We start from the raw sequence: 14,022 nt of genomic DNA on the forward strand, positions 1-14,022 counted from the left end.
TGTCAATAAATGGGAAACACATTTCAAATTTTTTTTCAAATGAAAGTCCGTTTATTATACTTAAGGTCATCAGAGGACGTGTACTTCTCTTCAAAGAAAGGGATGTCAAAAGATAATGTTTTGACGCAAATTGTCAAGTTATAGGTGAGCCGTGTTTATATCATCCTCTTTGAATGCCTTAACATTGGTTTCCTTCTCTGTGTCTACGATACTGATAAAATCTACCTCCTGGTCCATGATACCTTTGTCCATGTTATCTAGGAGTTGTTGTCGCTAAAAAACCCCAAAAAAAACAACAACACGTTTATAATAATAATAACATACAACATTTGATATCACGCACTATCTAGCTAGAATAAGCCACTCTAAAGGGCTTTACATTACATAGATATACAGTTGATACAATCAATTCAATTAGCATATACATTAATCAATACAATTTCGAGGAATTCGCAGGAGCTGCCTTATCAGACGCTAACTACTAGAGTATACGCACATATCCAACAAGTACATGTAACTTATCTTATTTATTTCAAATAAATTATATTTATCTTTTTGACAATATTTTTGCAATACGATCAAACATAGTACATATTGTGAAATTGCTAAAAAACATACCTCAAAGCAAACGTTAAGGTATTTTACCTTTTCAAATGGTGCACCGCCATAGCACCATTTCCTGAAACGTTTTGGGAGGAAGGGAAATAGGTGATCTATTATTGGTAGAATAAATCGAACATCCACTTCTGCTGGGTTTGGGCGACCTTTGGGATAATACAAGTATTAATATGAGAGAGATAATAGAAACATCATTGAAAACATATTAAAAACAACTGGATAGAGGAATTTGTTGTTACTACAGTCTTTATCATGTGATGTTTCTGAAGCTGTCACTGCTAGCGACACTGCTAAGTTACGCAAAGTACCAAGTCATTAAAGGCTTTCAAAAAAAAATAAAAAAAATACTCAAAGCGTTAGTGTTTCACAGGAAAACGAAACCAAACTATTTTTGGAAAGGTTTATTCAATTGTCAATGTTGCAATGTTCATGTAAGCAAATAATGTCAATCTGTAAACCTGTGACGTAACTGACGAGCGATCCAATGACAAGGAAGAGGAATATACCCAAGGTACTTAACCATTGGTAGGAAATAGCATACAGCCTATCAAGTCCTTCACTGAAATAGAAAGTGTGTGTATTGATGGAAGTAAGCATTATATAAAACGATATCAGGTATTCTGCAGCATAAGACAGTAAATCCGCGGTAATAATTTTGATCCTTTTGATCAAGCAAGCAGCTCTATCATTTTAAACATTAGCAAACGTAAGCAGTAAATGCATTTTGCGTAATTTAAAAGAGTTTTTTCTGCAGTCATAAACGACTTTTGTAATATGAAACCTCAGCAAACATAGCATTCGAGTTTACGTTTTACCAAAAAGATATACAGATAATGGCATAGAATTTGAAAGCATAAAGCATGTAAAATATACCCAATGATGTGTATTCACCGTATCGGTACCGGTATCAAGGTATAAAGTAACCGTTTGTATTTTCAGATTCGATATTAAAACAGTAAACAATCTACAGACAACATCTTTTTTGTAAGAAACTTAATACTAAATCAACAATAGAATACTTTTCACGGAATCCTGAGAAAACTGATGTCGGAGTAATTGTTGGTTCGGTCGACGAGTAAAGGTATGTGGTGTTTAGTAAGCTTGTGCTATTCTCTCCAAAAGCTGCACACTGATCTGTCGGACCCGCGGGCAGATACGGTGTCTTCTTCAGAGTCGTTGAGAAACTCTGACCCATCGATATCCAGAATATAAACGTCATACTACTGACAACTCCGGCCACAGCACCCTGTAGGACAAACAATCATATTTAGGTGTAATCAACGTGTTTAACTTACTAAATCATCATTTCATCATGTCATAAAATCGTTCATTTATGCCAATTATTATAATCGCATTGGAAATGTGATTGTTTATGGCAAAATGGTCCGTAATTACACGTTTGTTCGGTTTTGATAGAGGCCTTATATGTACATACTGTTACTGAAGAACAAACCAATGCCATCGCGAACAGAGTAGAGCAAAAACACATACCATATAGGAGAAAGGCGTTACGCACTAGACAGATTGAGAAGATAAAGGTCCAGACACAGAATATCTCGGAAGAGTCGCGATTCCAACTGTAGATAACAGCAGATTTCACAGAACCATGCGAAAATAAAACTCGTTTAAAAACCACTCATCCCAGCAGTTCATTAGTTTCAAGAAATTTGCTTCATATTACAGAAACAACTTTTGTATGTTTTTAAAATAATTATTATCACAGTATTAGATTGTTGATAATGAATAGCTTTTTCAGGATTTCGATTTGCTAGAATAGCTTTAACTCATGTTTAACCATTCCCTACATGTTAAGGAAAGAACGCTATGTCAGAGAGGGAACAAAGTCGAAACAGTCGATGCTTGTGTTTAATTGTAGTGAGTTATATTTATTTTACGTTTACCTTTTTAGTGGCTCTCGGAAAATATGCTGAATAAAACATCAAACCCGTCAACGGCGCAGTGAACGCTGAAAGAATGCTGAAAGTCACCTTTGTAGAAAACACAAAGAGTTACATATATGACACTACACGTATGCATAATAGTTCATGCCCCTTTTACACTGTACTTTGCTATTGTGCTCGTAAGTCTACCTATGTGGGATTATTTTTTTTGATTTTAAGGCAACACTTATTCATTTTAAATGTACAAAGTACTTCCAGTCGACAAACGAAGTATTTCACGTTAGAAAGTATTAAGTACACTAAAACATCACTGCTCATAATTTGATTTGTCAAAATGTGTAAGATATCTCGTTGTTCGAATTAATCGAGTTAGATAGCTTTAGGTGAATATGTTTCAATTTCGTAACATCTCTGTGGTTTTGTTCGTTTTCTTTTCATTTGAAAAAAACTATATATATTTACATTAATATTTTTCGTTTATGATAACCGAAAAAATACAAGAGAATACTGAAACATAAAAAGATTCGTGATCTTAACTCAAAATCGATGAACTGAAAAAGACGGTAGAATCCACATAAAAACCATCGAAAAAAGCAAACCGATAATAAGAACAAGCTGCTCCGGAATGATCAGTGTCCTAATGTTCATAGTCATATGTAAGTAAAGTCATAGTTAGAACTGGGTTACTATGAATAAAAGTACCAGGCATATTTATAAGCATGTCTACGGAAAGTAGAATAATGATCAGGAATCAATGTCGAGATTGTCGGAGTAGGCAAACTATTTATTACAGGAGTGTTTATTAAGAAAGCTGAATATCAATCATATGCAAAAGAGAATACATTCTAATGAAGCATCTATGTTAGGATGCTTCCTAAACAACTGACCTGAGTGATGGGACCCTCAATGTTGACTATCATGAAGGACACTCCGACAGCTGCCATTCCAAACACAACAACTGCAATAAGAAAACAGTAATTGTTGTAACAAATGCTTGACAATATTAGTTTGCAATGTACCACTCTTTTGCATTCTCGTTAGCTTTAAAATACTTAAGCATTGAACTNATAAGAAAACAGTAATTGTTGTAACAAATGCTTGACAATATTAGTTTGCAATGTACCACTCTTTTGCATTCTCGTTAGCTTTAAAATACGTAAGCATTGAACTTGGCGCGCATTATGATTTGTTTGCTTGCAAAGCTGTGTCATTCAAATAGATCATAAATACCATACAAAAACAGTTCAATACTTATATTTACCTTTTCTCTGCCTCTTATGTTCTTTTTTAACTTATAATTTATATTTAAAATTAAAAATGCCCGCTTTATCGACAGTCCACACAATTTCGTTCAATAATTTGAACAGCGTATTGTCGCGTGCTGATTGGCAAACAAAGTAGTACTGTGAAATTTTAAAAAACACTTCAATTTTATTCCACAATTCAGTATCAATACAGTTGCGTATGATATGTCTATAGAGTGATGTAAGTTTATCAATAGAAATCTGAGCTGAAAGCTAGATTTTAAATTTTTCCGATTTTTCCCCGGAACAAATCTCGCGCATTGATAAATACAGTGAACACCGTGAATCCGACCTTGACCTCCGCGAGGGAGTTATTTTTGGAAGTTAATTCGAAAGTTTTTCTTTGATGATTGTGTGAAGAATCCAGACGTGAATTTATTTGTTGATTGTATGGGAATCATACTACAGTCGGTAGATTCTATAACTGCCTCGTTATTTGACATGTCGTGATCAGAAACTGAGGAAACCGTGGCTGCGAGACGCGTCAAACTGATATTGTTGAAGTGAGTGATCTTGCGACGGAGCACAGGGGTTCGTTACAAATGTCTGAAATGATTATGTGTGCTGTAACATATGTGTCAGTAGGTCTGTAACATATGTGTCAGTAGGTCTATAACATATGTGTATTTCAGACATTTGTTACGAACCCCTGTTGATCAGTGCAGTGTAACAGACGATATTTCTGATAAATTGCATGAGTGTTATAATTGTTTCCATTGCCGGCATTGGTGACTTCACCCGATGCGCATTTTGTACGATATTGCAGACCTTGGTCTTGTTTTTGTTGTAATAAAAGTATTTTTTATTTACTTTTTTCTTTTGCACATAAATTTACAATGACATTGTCAAGTCTTACAATGCCCAGCGATATTTCAGCAGCCGTCATGTTTATTTACATTGGATATTGTTGTTCCGTTCAGTGTTGTATTAATACGCTAAGAATTGTTTCCCGTGCTGCATGGTAATTAAAGTCCTATCAACAACACAGCTTTCAAAGACTCTATAGTGACAATGCCATGCAAATGTAAATATATATACATGTATTCTTCCGTGGTGGCTTTAAACATAGCAAGCCGGACCTTTAAAGCAATATATAAATAAGTTTAACATAATCTTTTTAACATGGAAGTATTACACTGGTCATTGATGTGCTTCACAGTCGACTCCTTAATAAGTTCGTACGGATATTCACATCGCTCCGGAAGCTTGGAATTTATAAAAGTATAACTTGTCAACAAGGGAAATGATGGAATTGACATCGATACTTTTCTTTACCACAAGTCCATCAAAACTATCATACAATCGCACTTTAAAGGTATCCCGATCATTCCTTGTTTGTTTTCTAAATCCATTGCAACGAAGTGTTTTAAACACATGTAAACACTTCGACAGCTGAAATACATTGTATTAGAATAACTCATTATTCCAATAAAGGTCAAGGATTAACCAAATGGTGTGCATCTGCTGTTACCCACTGCAGCTTGCTTGGGTAAACTACCTTCTACAGATTTTGGATTATCTTTTGTTCCCTCTACTTGGTGAAACAAAAGCGACCAAATTGAATCTGCTTCACTCATTTTAAACTCTTTGTTCTCTATTTTTTCGACTGCTTTTTTCCCCATAATACCTTGGCTATATTTCCCTTTTTTCTTTTGTGTTGAGCATTCGACCAAGCGAGGTAGTAATATCTTTCACAGAAATATCAATTGTCAGAGCAAGTCCATGACTATCGAATGGTAAGAAAAGTAGGAATGTTTCTATCAATAAACGAAAACCACGACAGAAATCAAAATTGTCACGCAGAAGAGTATAAACACGAACTAGAAGAAATGAAGTTAAAATATGTCTCACCTGAAAGCTTTGCTATAATTGTTATTTTGACATCTGTCAAACTTTTAAATGTAGGTTTTATAAAGTCTTCCGTCAGTTGAGCAGACAGACTTGCTAGCCCAGATGATAGTGTGCTGAAACAAAGATTGTTGCAGAAATGTATATATAGTGACCTTTCTATATTTGCTATTTGCTTGTCTACGTCGTGAATGAAAACGTCCGAGCCACATACAGATATTTTTCTTTTGAATGTTGCTAGTGTCACCTTAGAATGACGTGAAGATACCGTACGTAACTTTATACATGTACCTTTTATAAAAAAAGAACCTTTGGTGACACTCTTTGTACAATTCATTTAATACACGGCTCGCTCGTTATCTTTTATAAACTTTCCCGGAATGTTTAACAAGTCTGTGTATAATTATGACGGTAACAAAAAACTTGTCAATTGTGTCAAATGTCAAAATGTATTGTTATACATTGTTAAATGAAGAAGTACAGAAAATATCTAAGTGCATAATATTTAATGGAAAACACAGATACGGACCTAAAACAGCACCAGATTAATAGGTTGTCGTAATAAATTGTGTCCATGGAACTAATGTTTAATATTAATACTCGTGCTCATCATTAAAATATTCATAAAACAAAAATAACAAAATGCACCTTTTGTAATATAATTCCATGAAGATCTTTATAAAATAATATGTATATTTATGACAAGAAGTTGACCTATAAACTAGGAATATATTTATTTATCACTCATTTAAGTAGAATAAATCTGCTTGATCATGCTTAACAGCCCCCCGACACAAGGAGGGGATTTTGGGCCCTAACCGTCAGCAAAATACTATAAAAGACTGTATACACATCAGAAGCAACTTAAAGGTTACAATTAGTAAAGTTGTTTTAGATTTATATAGTGTACATACTTAATACTCGTCATAGGGTTAAAGCTCGAAATATCTCATCGACCTACCAGTACTTTGAATTTTTTATACTTTAAAATTTAAGAGCACGTCATTCCTCTTTTTTCTTTAAATTTTCAATAAAAATACTTGCATTTATATTCAATCATCCTTATACTGTCATTGACATTGTAGGAATTTGCTTGCTTCTGTCCATGATGTCTGGTGCAGAAGATCATTCTTCTTTCCATCTCGAATTTTGAAGTTTTATTATTTCTATTGGTCGCACTTGCAGCTTTTAAAGAGTTCAATTAAATATTTACCTTAGAGACGCACTAAATAGCGAGGCCAAGAAGAGACCAGACATGCCTGGCAGAGTTTTGAAAATGTCCAGCACCATGAAAGGAATCACCTTGATACAAAAAAACAACATCCAACAATATAGCAAAGCATCTACCATATGCTGGAAACTAATTTCAACGTTATAAAGTGACATTTTTATATTTTGCTTACGCGTTAGGATTAACAGATGTCAATAAATACCTGGTTTGAATTGGTGATTTGTTTAGACGCTAACGGATCACATCCTTTAGAATGAAAGTAAGCGTAGGCGATGATTCCCTCAAACGCTGCTAATGACATGGTAAACGTGAAGGCAGGGCCAGCAAATAAAAGAACTCTGTTATAAAGAAAACCATAAAAAACAATATTTTAGTGACAGAAATATCTAGAATTTTAGTCGATTACAGAAACATACTCATTAGTTGTCGAAAGAACATAATATCAGTATAAAGATTGTTTTGTTGAATTTGGGAAAAAAATTAAGCTAAATTTTGTAATGACTGTCAATTTATCCTGTTATAGATCTAGTTTGATGGACGTGCTTTATTAATGTATAATATATATTTGACGCGCGTTATGATTAGTTTGTCTACAATCCTGTGAGAATTATAGGACAATAACTTTCCAAGGAAGGCAGTTTGGTGCTTTAATATAATATATAAATAAATCGTAACCATGTATCAGAATTTCAATATCTGACACATCGTACACATGTAATAGACGTAATTGGAGACACATGCCAATCATGTATCCTAGCGGGACAGTATTAACTAACTTGTTGGCAGCACGTTGTGTAGGCATGGAGCTGATCCTCTGTACGGACGACTGATTGAACACCAGACCAGTTGTCCGTATAATTGATCCAATCAACAGGCTCCAAAAGGTATGACGCACAAACGGGTCAGGGTCAAAACTAAACGGAGTATATCATACATAGTCAATGAATATTCATTATACAATTGATCATTTTCGCAGATAAATGTTTATTTTGTATGATGTGCTTATTGTCCTGGCAAACCGACCTGAGCATTGTTAACTGTTGTACTTCGTCGCATTAACGTAATCATTATAAAGGGAATATAACATATAGGATACACTGTATTATCCATGTTCCTTCTTTTGTTACATTGACATAAACGGCATGGTATTTATAAAGTTTACTTTACTTACTTGAAGAAATTAAGTCTTCCACTATTACCAACAACTTCAAACATCTTTGCTGTCCCCCCAGCACTTAGAGTGCCCTACAACAACAACATGCAAATGAAATTATTTAATTTCTTAAACCATTGATAAGATGACAAGATAATATTTCCAACTGCAATTATATCGGTCACCCCTAATTATGTGACCTTTCGAAGCAATGTTGGGTAATTATGAAATTGGCTGCAAAAAACAGTGACCTACCTTTATGATAACAGAAAACATCCCAATTAGCATGACAAGACACTGAAACACATCTGTCCAGATCACAGCCTTGAGACCACCCTGGAATATTGAGTTGAGTCATCATGATTCTCCAGTGATAGTACAGTTAACAGTTTTAAAAACGCAACTGAGGATACCAATTCACATAGGATGAACACAACAGACTAGTTTAACAGCCAGCCTTTATGGACATGTTGTCCAAGTATCAGTGGTTAATATAATTATTTTTGTGATATATGTGTACTGCAGACCAATAACTAATTAGTCGGAATTGTGTACACCATCATTTCTCAACGCCGTAGTAATTGCAAAGCTGCCAATCTATTCCGACTTCTGGATATCAGTATTGAAGTGTCTGCGATGAAGACTATTCCTCCGTAATTTCATTTATACACAAAAACGGGGTTATGCAATATTTACCAGGTGTTTGTGTTTATTATTATTAATTTAATCGCCCTATTAACAGCCAAGGTATTTAGGGACGTGCCTCCTTGTAACTACTGATGAACAATACGTAAGAATTGTAAATGATAGACAGACTTATATTTTTATAAAGTTACTTCAAACATAGGAATTGCTACTGTTGGTCGGCAACATATCTTAACTTCCAGTAAATTTTATCGTTAGCGTCATATAGACACTTACTTTTTTTAATTTAGACACTTCCTATCTTTAATATATTTAAAAATGAAATCAGTTGCGGCTCCCTGGAGGGGATATCTCTACAAAATGTTCACCACTTTATTGTTATTGTTTAGACTCACTTACTTCATTTATACTCAACAAGGCAGTTTAGATATAAACAATACCGTTACAATCATTCTGCGACCAACCTCCTCCGTCGGTAGTTCATCTCGTGCATACTAGCTTAATGGTTCAAATGCTACCAAGTGCCCGAAATTGAATTAGAAAGGATGTATTTTATATCATTTGAAGTAGCAAATAATATTTCCATAAATACATTCAGCTATCCCTATCCCTTTCAGAGCATGTTAACATTTCGGTCAAAATATGGACACCACTGACGTTAACGTGACAACTGGAACATCGTTATTGTCCTGACATATCTGATTCTTTTGTGTAAGGGAAAACGATCAAACCACTTTTTGGTGAGCTTAGGGCGTGATGTATGATGTCTTTTTCAGGTTTTATAGAGATAATTTTTCACGTTTTTTATTGTTGGTCATGTTGTATGTAATCTGATGTCGATTAAATTTAATGCATGAATATTAACCATATTTACGGTTCTTGAGATATCTTGGTGAATTGATAAGTAAATGTTATAAATTAGCTCTATAACAAATGTATGTTTTTTATTCACTTGTCCCTGTTGGCCACTACAACACCATTCGTTACTTAAATTAAAAGAAGTTCCTTACTATAGAAGTGTACAGGACAGACACCGCAGCAACCAATACAATGGAAGCCCATATTGGAAAATCTGTTACTGAAAGACAGAAATAATGTGATATTTGAGATTAAGTTATAAAAAAAACTTCAATTTATAAGTTTGTACTGTTTCTATCCAAAATCATACGTATATAGATTTTTACTCTATATTTGAGAACAAATCTTCAAATATGAATATACAAAATAATTATTAGAAATATGAAGTAATCAAGCATCTAATTAAAAAGCTTGTGTTACTTTGAATTGCCTGCCAATTTACTAAAGCAACGATTGATATACGAAAGAGATTTATTTATAATAATAGATTCACAAAGAATATAACACTTAAGACCGGTGTCAGTAGAACAAAAGAGGGACTAATAACTTTTATTATAAATTAAAATGTATCTATTGATAGCGTATTTACCTGCATCTAGAGCAATAGCAGGACCATATAGTACTATTCCCAGGTAAAATATCTGAAACAAATATAATTGATAAACAAAGGACTGAAACTCTTTAGATTTATGGGTCTTAAGAACCGAATACAGTGCTTGTGTTGGAAAAGAAAATTATCATAACGGCAGGTACATTAACTTTTTCTTTATATATTATTAGTCCTGATTTTTATTAAACAAATGTACATTAACTGTCAGAAGTACGTACAGTTCCAAGACCCGCCACTGAAGTTCCCATCAGTCGGATTCCGCGCGATTGGTATCGTAACTCTAGATACTACAATAAAAAGGAAATATTCAGTTTATATACAAATAAATACATGTGAAGTACTATTACTGTTACATGTAATATGACGCTTGTCCTAAAGCAATATATGACTACACATTTAGAAACATCTAAAACTACAAACATGACTATGATTCTGTTAGAATTTCTATTAATTTGGCGTCATTATGGAACTTCACATATGAAAGTCCTTGAGGGCATAACTACACTAAAATAGACGTTCACAAAAAGAATACATGAAAGTTAAACTAAATATAACAAAATGTGTAGAAGTTGAAAAAATGCAGAAATAGAGAATAGATGGGCTGTAAAATAAATCATTTCACTGTAAATGTCAATTGAGTGTAATAATATCACATATTAATTAAGGATTATTTGTATATAAATAATCATATATTACTGAGAAAGAATCTCTATAAAAATCACATTTTTCATAGAAGTTACACTATAAAATTTGTCATGCATTTGCTTGAAATCGGCGCATTCCATCATAAAAGGTTTTACTGTAAATAACTGATCACAAGCATGGGAATACGGCCGTTTTCCCCCCAAAATGTGATTGCATGCAGTGTATGTATGACCTATGGGCAGGCACGAGAGGATCACGTTCTCTCTGACGCCTGACACTGACACATGCCCTACTTATTTCAAATTAACTCACATAGGTTAATCTAAAAAATAAAAAAAATGTTATATGTATTTCCTCAGACCATTTGAGTCATGTAACTAAATAAAGTATATAAAATATATTTAACTTTAAGTGCTAATGAACCACTGCAGAGAAAAAGATTATTCATAAATAATTTAGTTTATGTGACCCTGAATTTCCGTTGCCATATTCAACATGTATGACATAAAAAGAGCAACCTGGTTTTGTTTCTGTACTGTTTATAGCCCGTCGACCATTTCAATAATTAAGAACAAAACAACACTTGAAGTAGACGTTCATAATAGAGCTTAAACGAAAAGGTTCAAAAGGATTTATTACGTTTGCTATGTAACGAAACTTTTCATTGGTTGATAATAATGGAATATTGGACTATAGACCATGCACGCGCGTATATTATTCTCCAATAGACCAATGCCCTTCCAAAATCCTCTCCTGCAAAAGTATTCGTGCACAAACAAGTAACGGAACTGTTTTTTGTTGTTGAATAAGGGTACATGCATTAAATATTGTATGTTATTTAATATTTGCTAACGGACGAACAAAACTACCTTTTTTACCTCTAGATGTACTGAAAACCTGCCATGCTCATGGTCAGAGTGTTCCGCTGAACTTGCCGCGAAGTTTGTATGTGTAAGCTATGGTGGAATATATATCTCGGGATTAGAAAATGTTGCAAAACTAATCAACACAGGTTGAAAGCAGTCTTAGAATGTCATTTCTTTCCAACATTTCGAAACCATTATTATATATTCAACCAAAAAACATACACATACGTTAACGAATTCTGAAATAATGTTTTCAAAGTAACGTATAGTAGATTTATAATGCGAATTTCTTTTTCCTAAAAAAATCGTAGCGTACATGAATTACATTTTACTACACATAACACTATTATATGTAACAATATGTTATGTTTTAGATACAAGAAAAAACTTGTGATTCAGCATTTCAATGAGGAACTCTCGTGCTTATGTAAGTAAATCTACAATAGTACGGAATTATGACTGTAAATATTTTTATTATGATATAAATATATCTTACCTGATACACACTGGTGACCTTAAGTGGATGTATAAGAGGAACCCATATCAGTACTCCAATAAAATTGGAAAATATAAACGCTAATAACGCCCACCAAAACATAATTCCATGAACGTACACTTCCGCGGGAAATCCAAGCATGGTGATGGAAGATTCAAATGTTACCATGAGCGACAGCGCAACCGGAAGTACCTTCATGTGACGATTTCCCATAAGATATTCATTTGTAGTTTTCTGTTTTCCTCCGGCAAATGCAAAATATAAACCGATAGCAATGGAAATAAGTATAGCTGACCCGAAAGTTATGTAGTCCACCAGTACAAGTCTGGCCTTATCTTCATCCATTTTCGCTAGTGTCAATGCCTGGCGAATGCATATTTAGCAAAAAGGTAAGTATACATGCAGTAGATCTGTATGTAAGTTATACAAAAGAGATTCCTGACAAAAATACAGAAATGTTAATTATACCAATGTATTTAAGATTTCATCACTCTGCATTTATAATTATATTGAAAAAATAATTTCAAGATAAATGATATTCCATGGGGATCGATGTTACATAGCGATTGTTGGCTTTGAGAGAAGTTACATTGTGTAAACCATTAAGACGATATCGGATCACGCCCAAATAATGTACAATGTATATAGTAATCTTTGTGTTAAATTACATACTTTGTATTTCATCTACACAACAAAATCGTTCTGTGTATACAATTAATTTGTTTCCTAACTTAAACTAACGACCATACTATTTGTGGCAGCAGCTGCTGATCCTCAGTTTCTTTATTTCTCTTTGCGTGAAACATAGCATTCGTCACATTTTCTATATTATTAAAATAATGCAATATTCTTCGTACATCTGTAATTATATGCGTTTGATTTATATATTAAACATTTGGAAATAAAAACGAGTTCATCTGCATTGTTTTATCGATAACTAGGCCTATCGCTCGGCTATTGTGCGCTATCGAAAAACGTAATAAAGCAACATGTTTTATTACTCGAAACAACTACAGTGAGTATACGTACGTGTTAAGGAGCATTACGTCTTTTCTATAATAGTCTTGTTCAGGTGGAGTGTACAACATCCAGATAACATCTATCTTCAAAGGTTTTTTTAATTGGGTATGACAGTTCCGTGAAGAGGAATAAACTGAAGACAAATAACAATAAATAATTAAGATTGAATATTCATAATGCTGACTAGCACACTAACGGAATAATTACAATTTTGTATTTTAAATCTTCTGTACTGAAAATTGTTTTTGCTAAGCTATAACATAACATTATCTTTTATACATATTACACACATGTGATAATATTTGACATAAACAGTGTATATAGTGTGCAGGTAGAGGCTTCTGTGTGTTCAAGCTGTCATTTCACGTAAATAATCGTTGTACATATTGTTAATTGTTTTACAATAGGATACAATAGGATACAAAAGGATAAATAATGAATGCAGAGTCAGACTGTACTAACATATTCGGGGAGACTGTTCCAGATTTCGACAACCCTAAATTTAAATGAATATTTCCGAATATTATGCTTGCAATGTTTTTTCCTGATTTTCTAGGCATGTCCTCTTGTTCCAGATGATGTATCTAACTCGAAGATTCCTTTTGTTACCTTCTGGTCATGTTGATTGTTTATTATTTTAAAAACATTTATGATGTCGCCTCGCATCTCCGTTATGCCAGGGTTGGAATACCTATCCTTTTCAAGCGCTTACGGTATGGTAACTCTTCCAAACCTAGTACTAGTTTCGTGGCTCTTCTTTGTACCTTTTCTATGCATTTAATATCCTTTATTTGATGTGGACTCCATACACTAGCTGCATATTCTAG

The 14,022-nt window shown here is 33.6% G+C and overlaps 1 protein-coding gene across 2 annotated transcripts; it reads right to left on the reverse strand.

The window, feature by feature from the left end:
* Positions 1 to 54: 54 nt before the first annotated feature.
* On the reverse strand, positions 55 to 13,286 carry LOC110462440 (sodium-coupled monocarboxylate transporter 1-like). Of its 2 annotated transcripts, none has more exons than XM_021516395.1 (17): positions 13,205 to 13,286; positions 12,176 to 12,409; positions 10,387 to 10,455; positions 10,148 to 10,199; positions 9,711 to 9,778; positions 8,311 to 8,391; positions 8,074 to 8,147; positions 7,679 to 7,816; positions 7,105 to 7,240; positions 6,885 to 6,973; positions 5,675 to 5,787; positions 3,407 to 3,477; positions 2,520 to 2,606; positions 1,638 to 1,864; positions 1,077 to 1,177; positions 646 to 764; positions 55 to 273 (listed from the first exon to the last, which is right to left on the reverse strand). In XM_021516395.1, exons 2-17 carry the CDS (start codon positions 12,386 to 12,388, stop codon positions 139 to 141), a joined length of 1,773 nt encoding a protein of 590 aa, XP_021372070.1. In that variant the 5' UTR covers positions 12,389 to 12,409; positions 13,205 to 13,286; the 3' UTR covers positions 55 to 138. The 2 variants fall into 2 exon arrangements, with proteins under 2 accessions (XP_021372070.1, XP_021372069.1); XM_021516394.1 differs by having other exon boundaries at positions 12,176 to 12,538.
* Between the last annotated feature and the right edge of the window lie 736 nt (positions 13,287 to 14,022).

The sequence above is a fragment of the Mizuhopecten yessoensis genome, unplaced genomic scaffold (assembly GCF_002113885.1).
Source record: "Mizuhopecten yessoensis strain PY_sf001 unplaced genomic scaffold, ASM211388v2 scaffold10797, whole genome shotgun sequence".
In the NCBI taxonomy this organism is placed as follows: domain Eukaryota; kingdom Metazoa; phylum Mollusca; class Bivalvia; order Pectinida; family Pectinidae; genus Mizuhopecten; species Mizuhopecten yessoensis.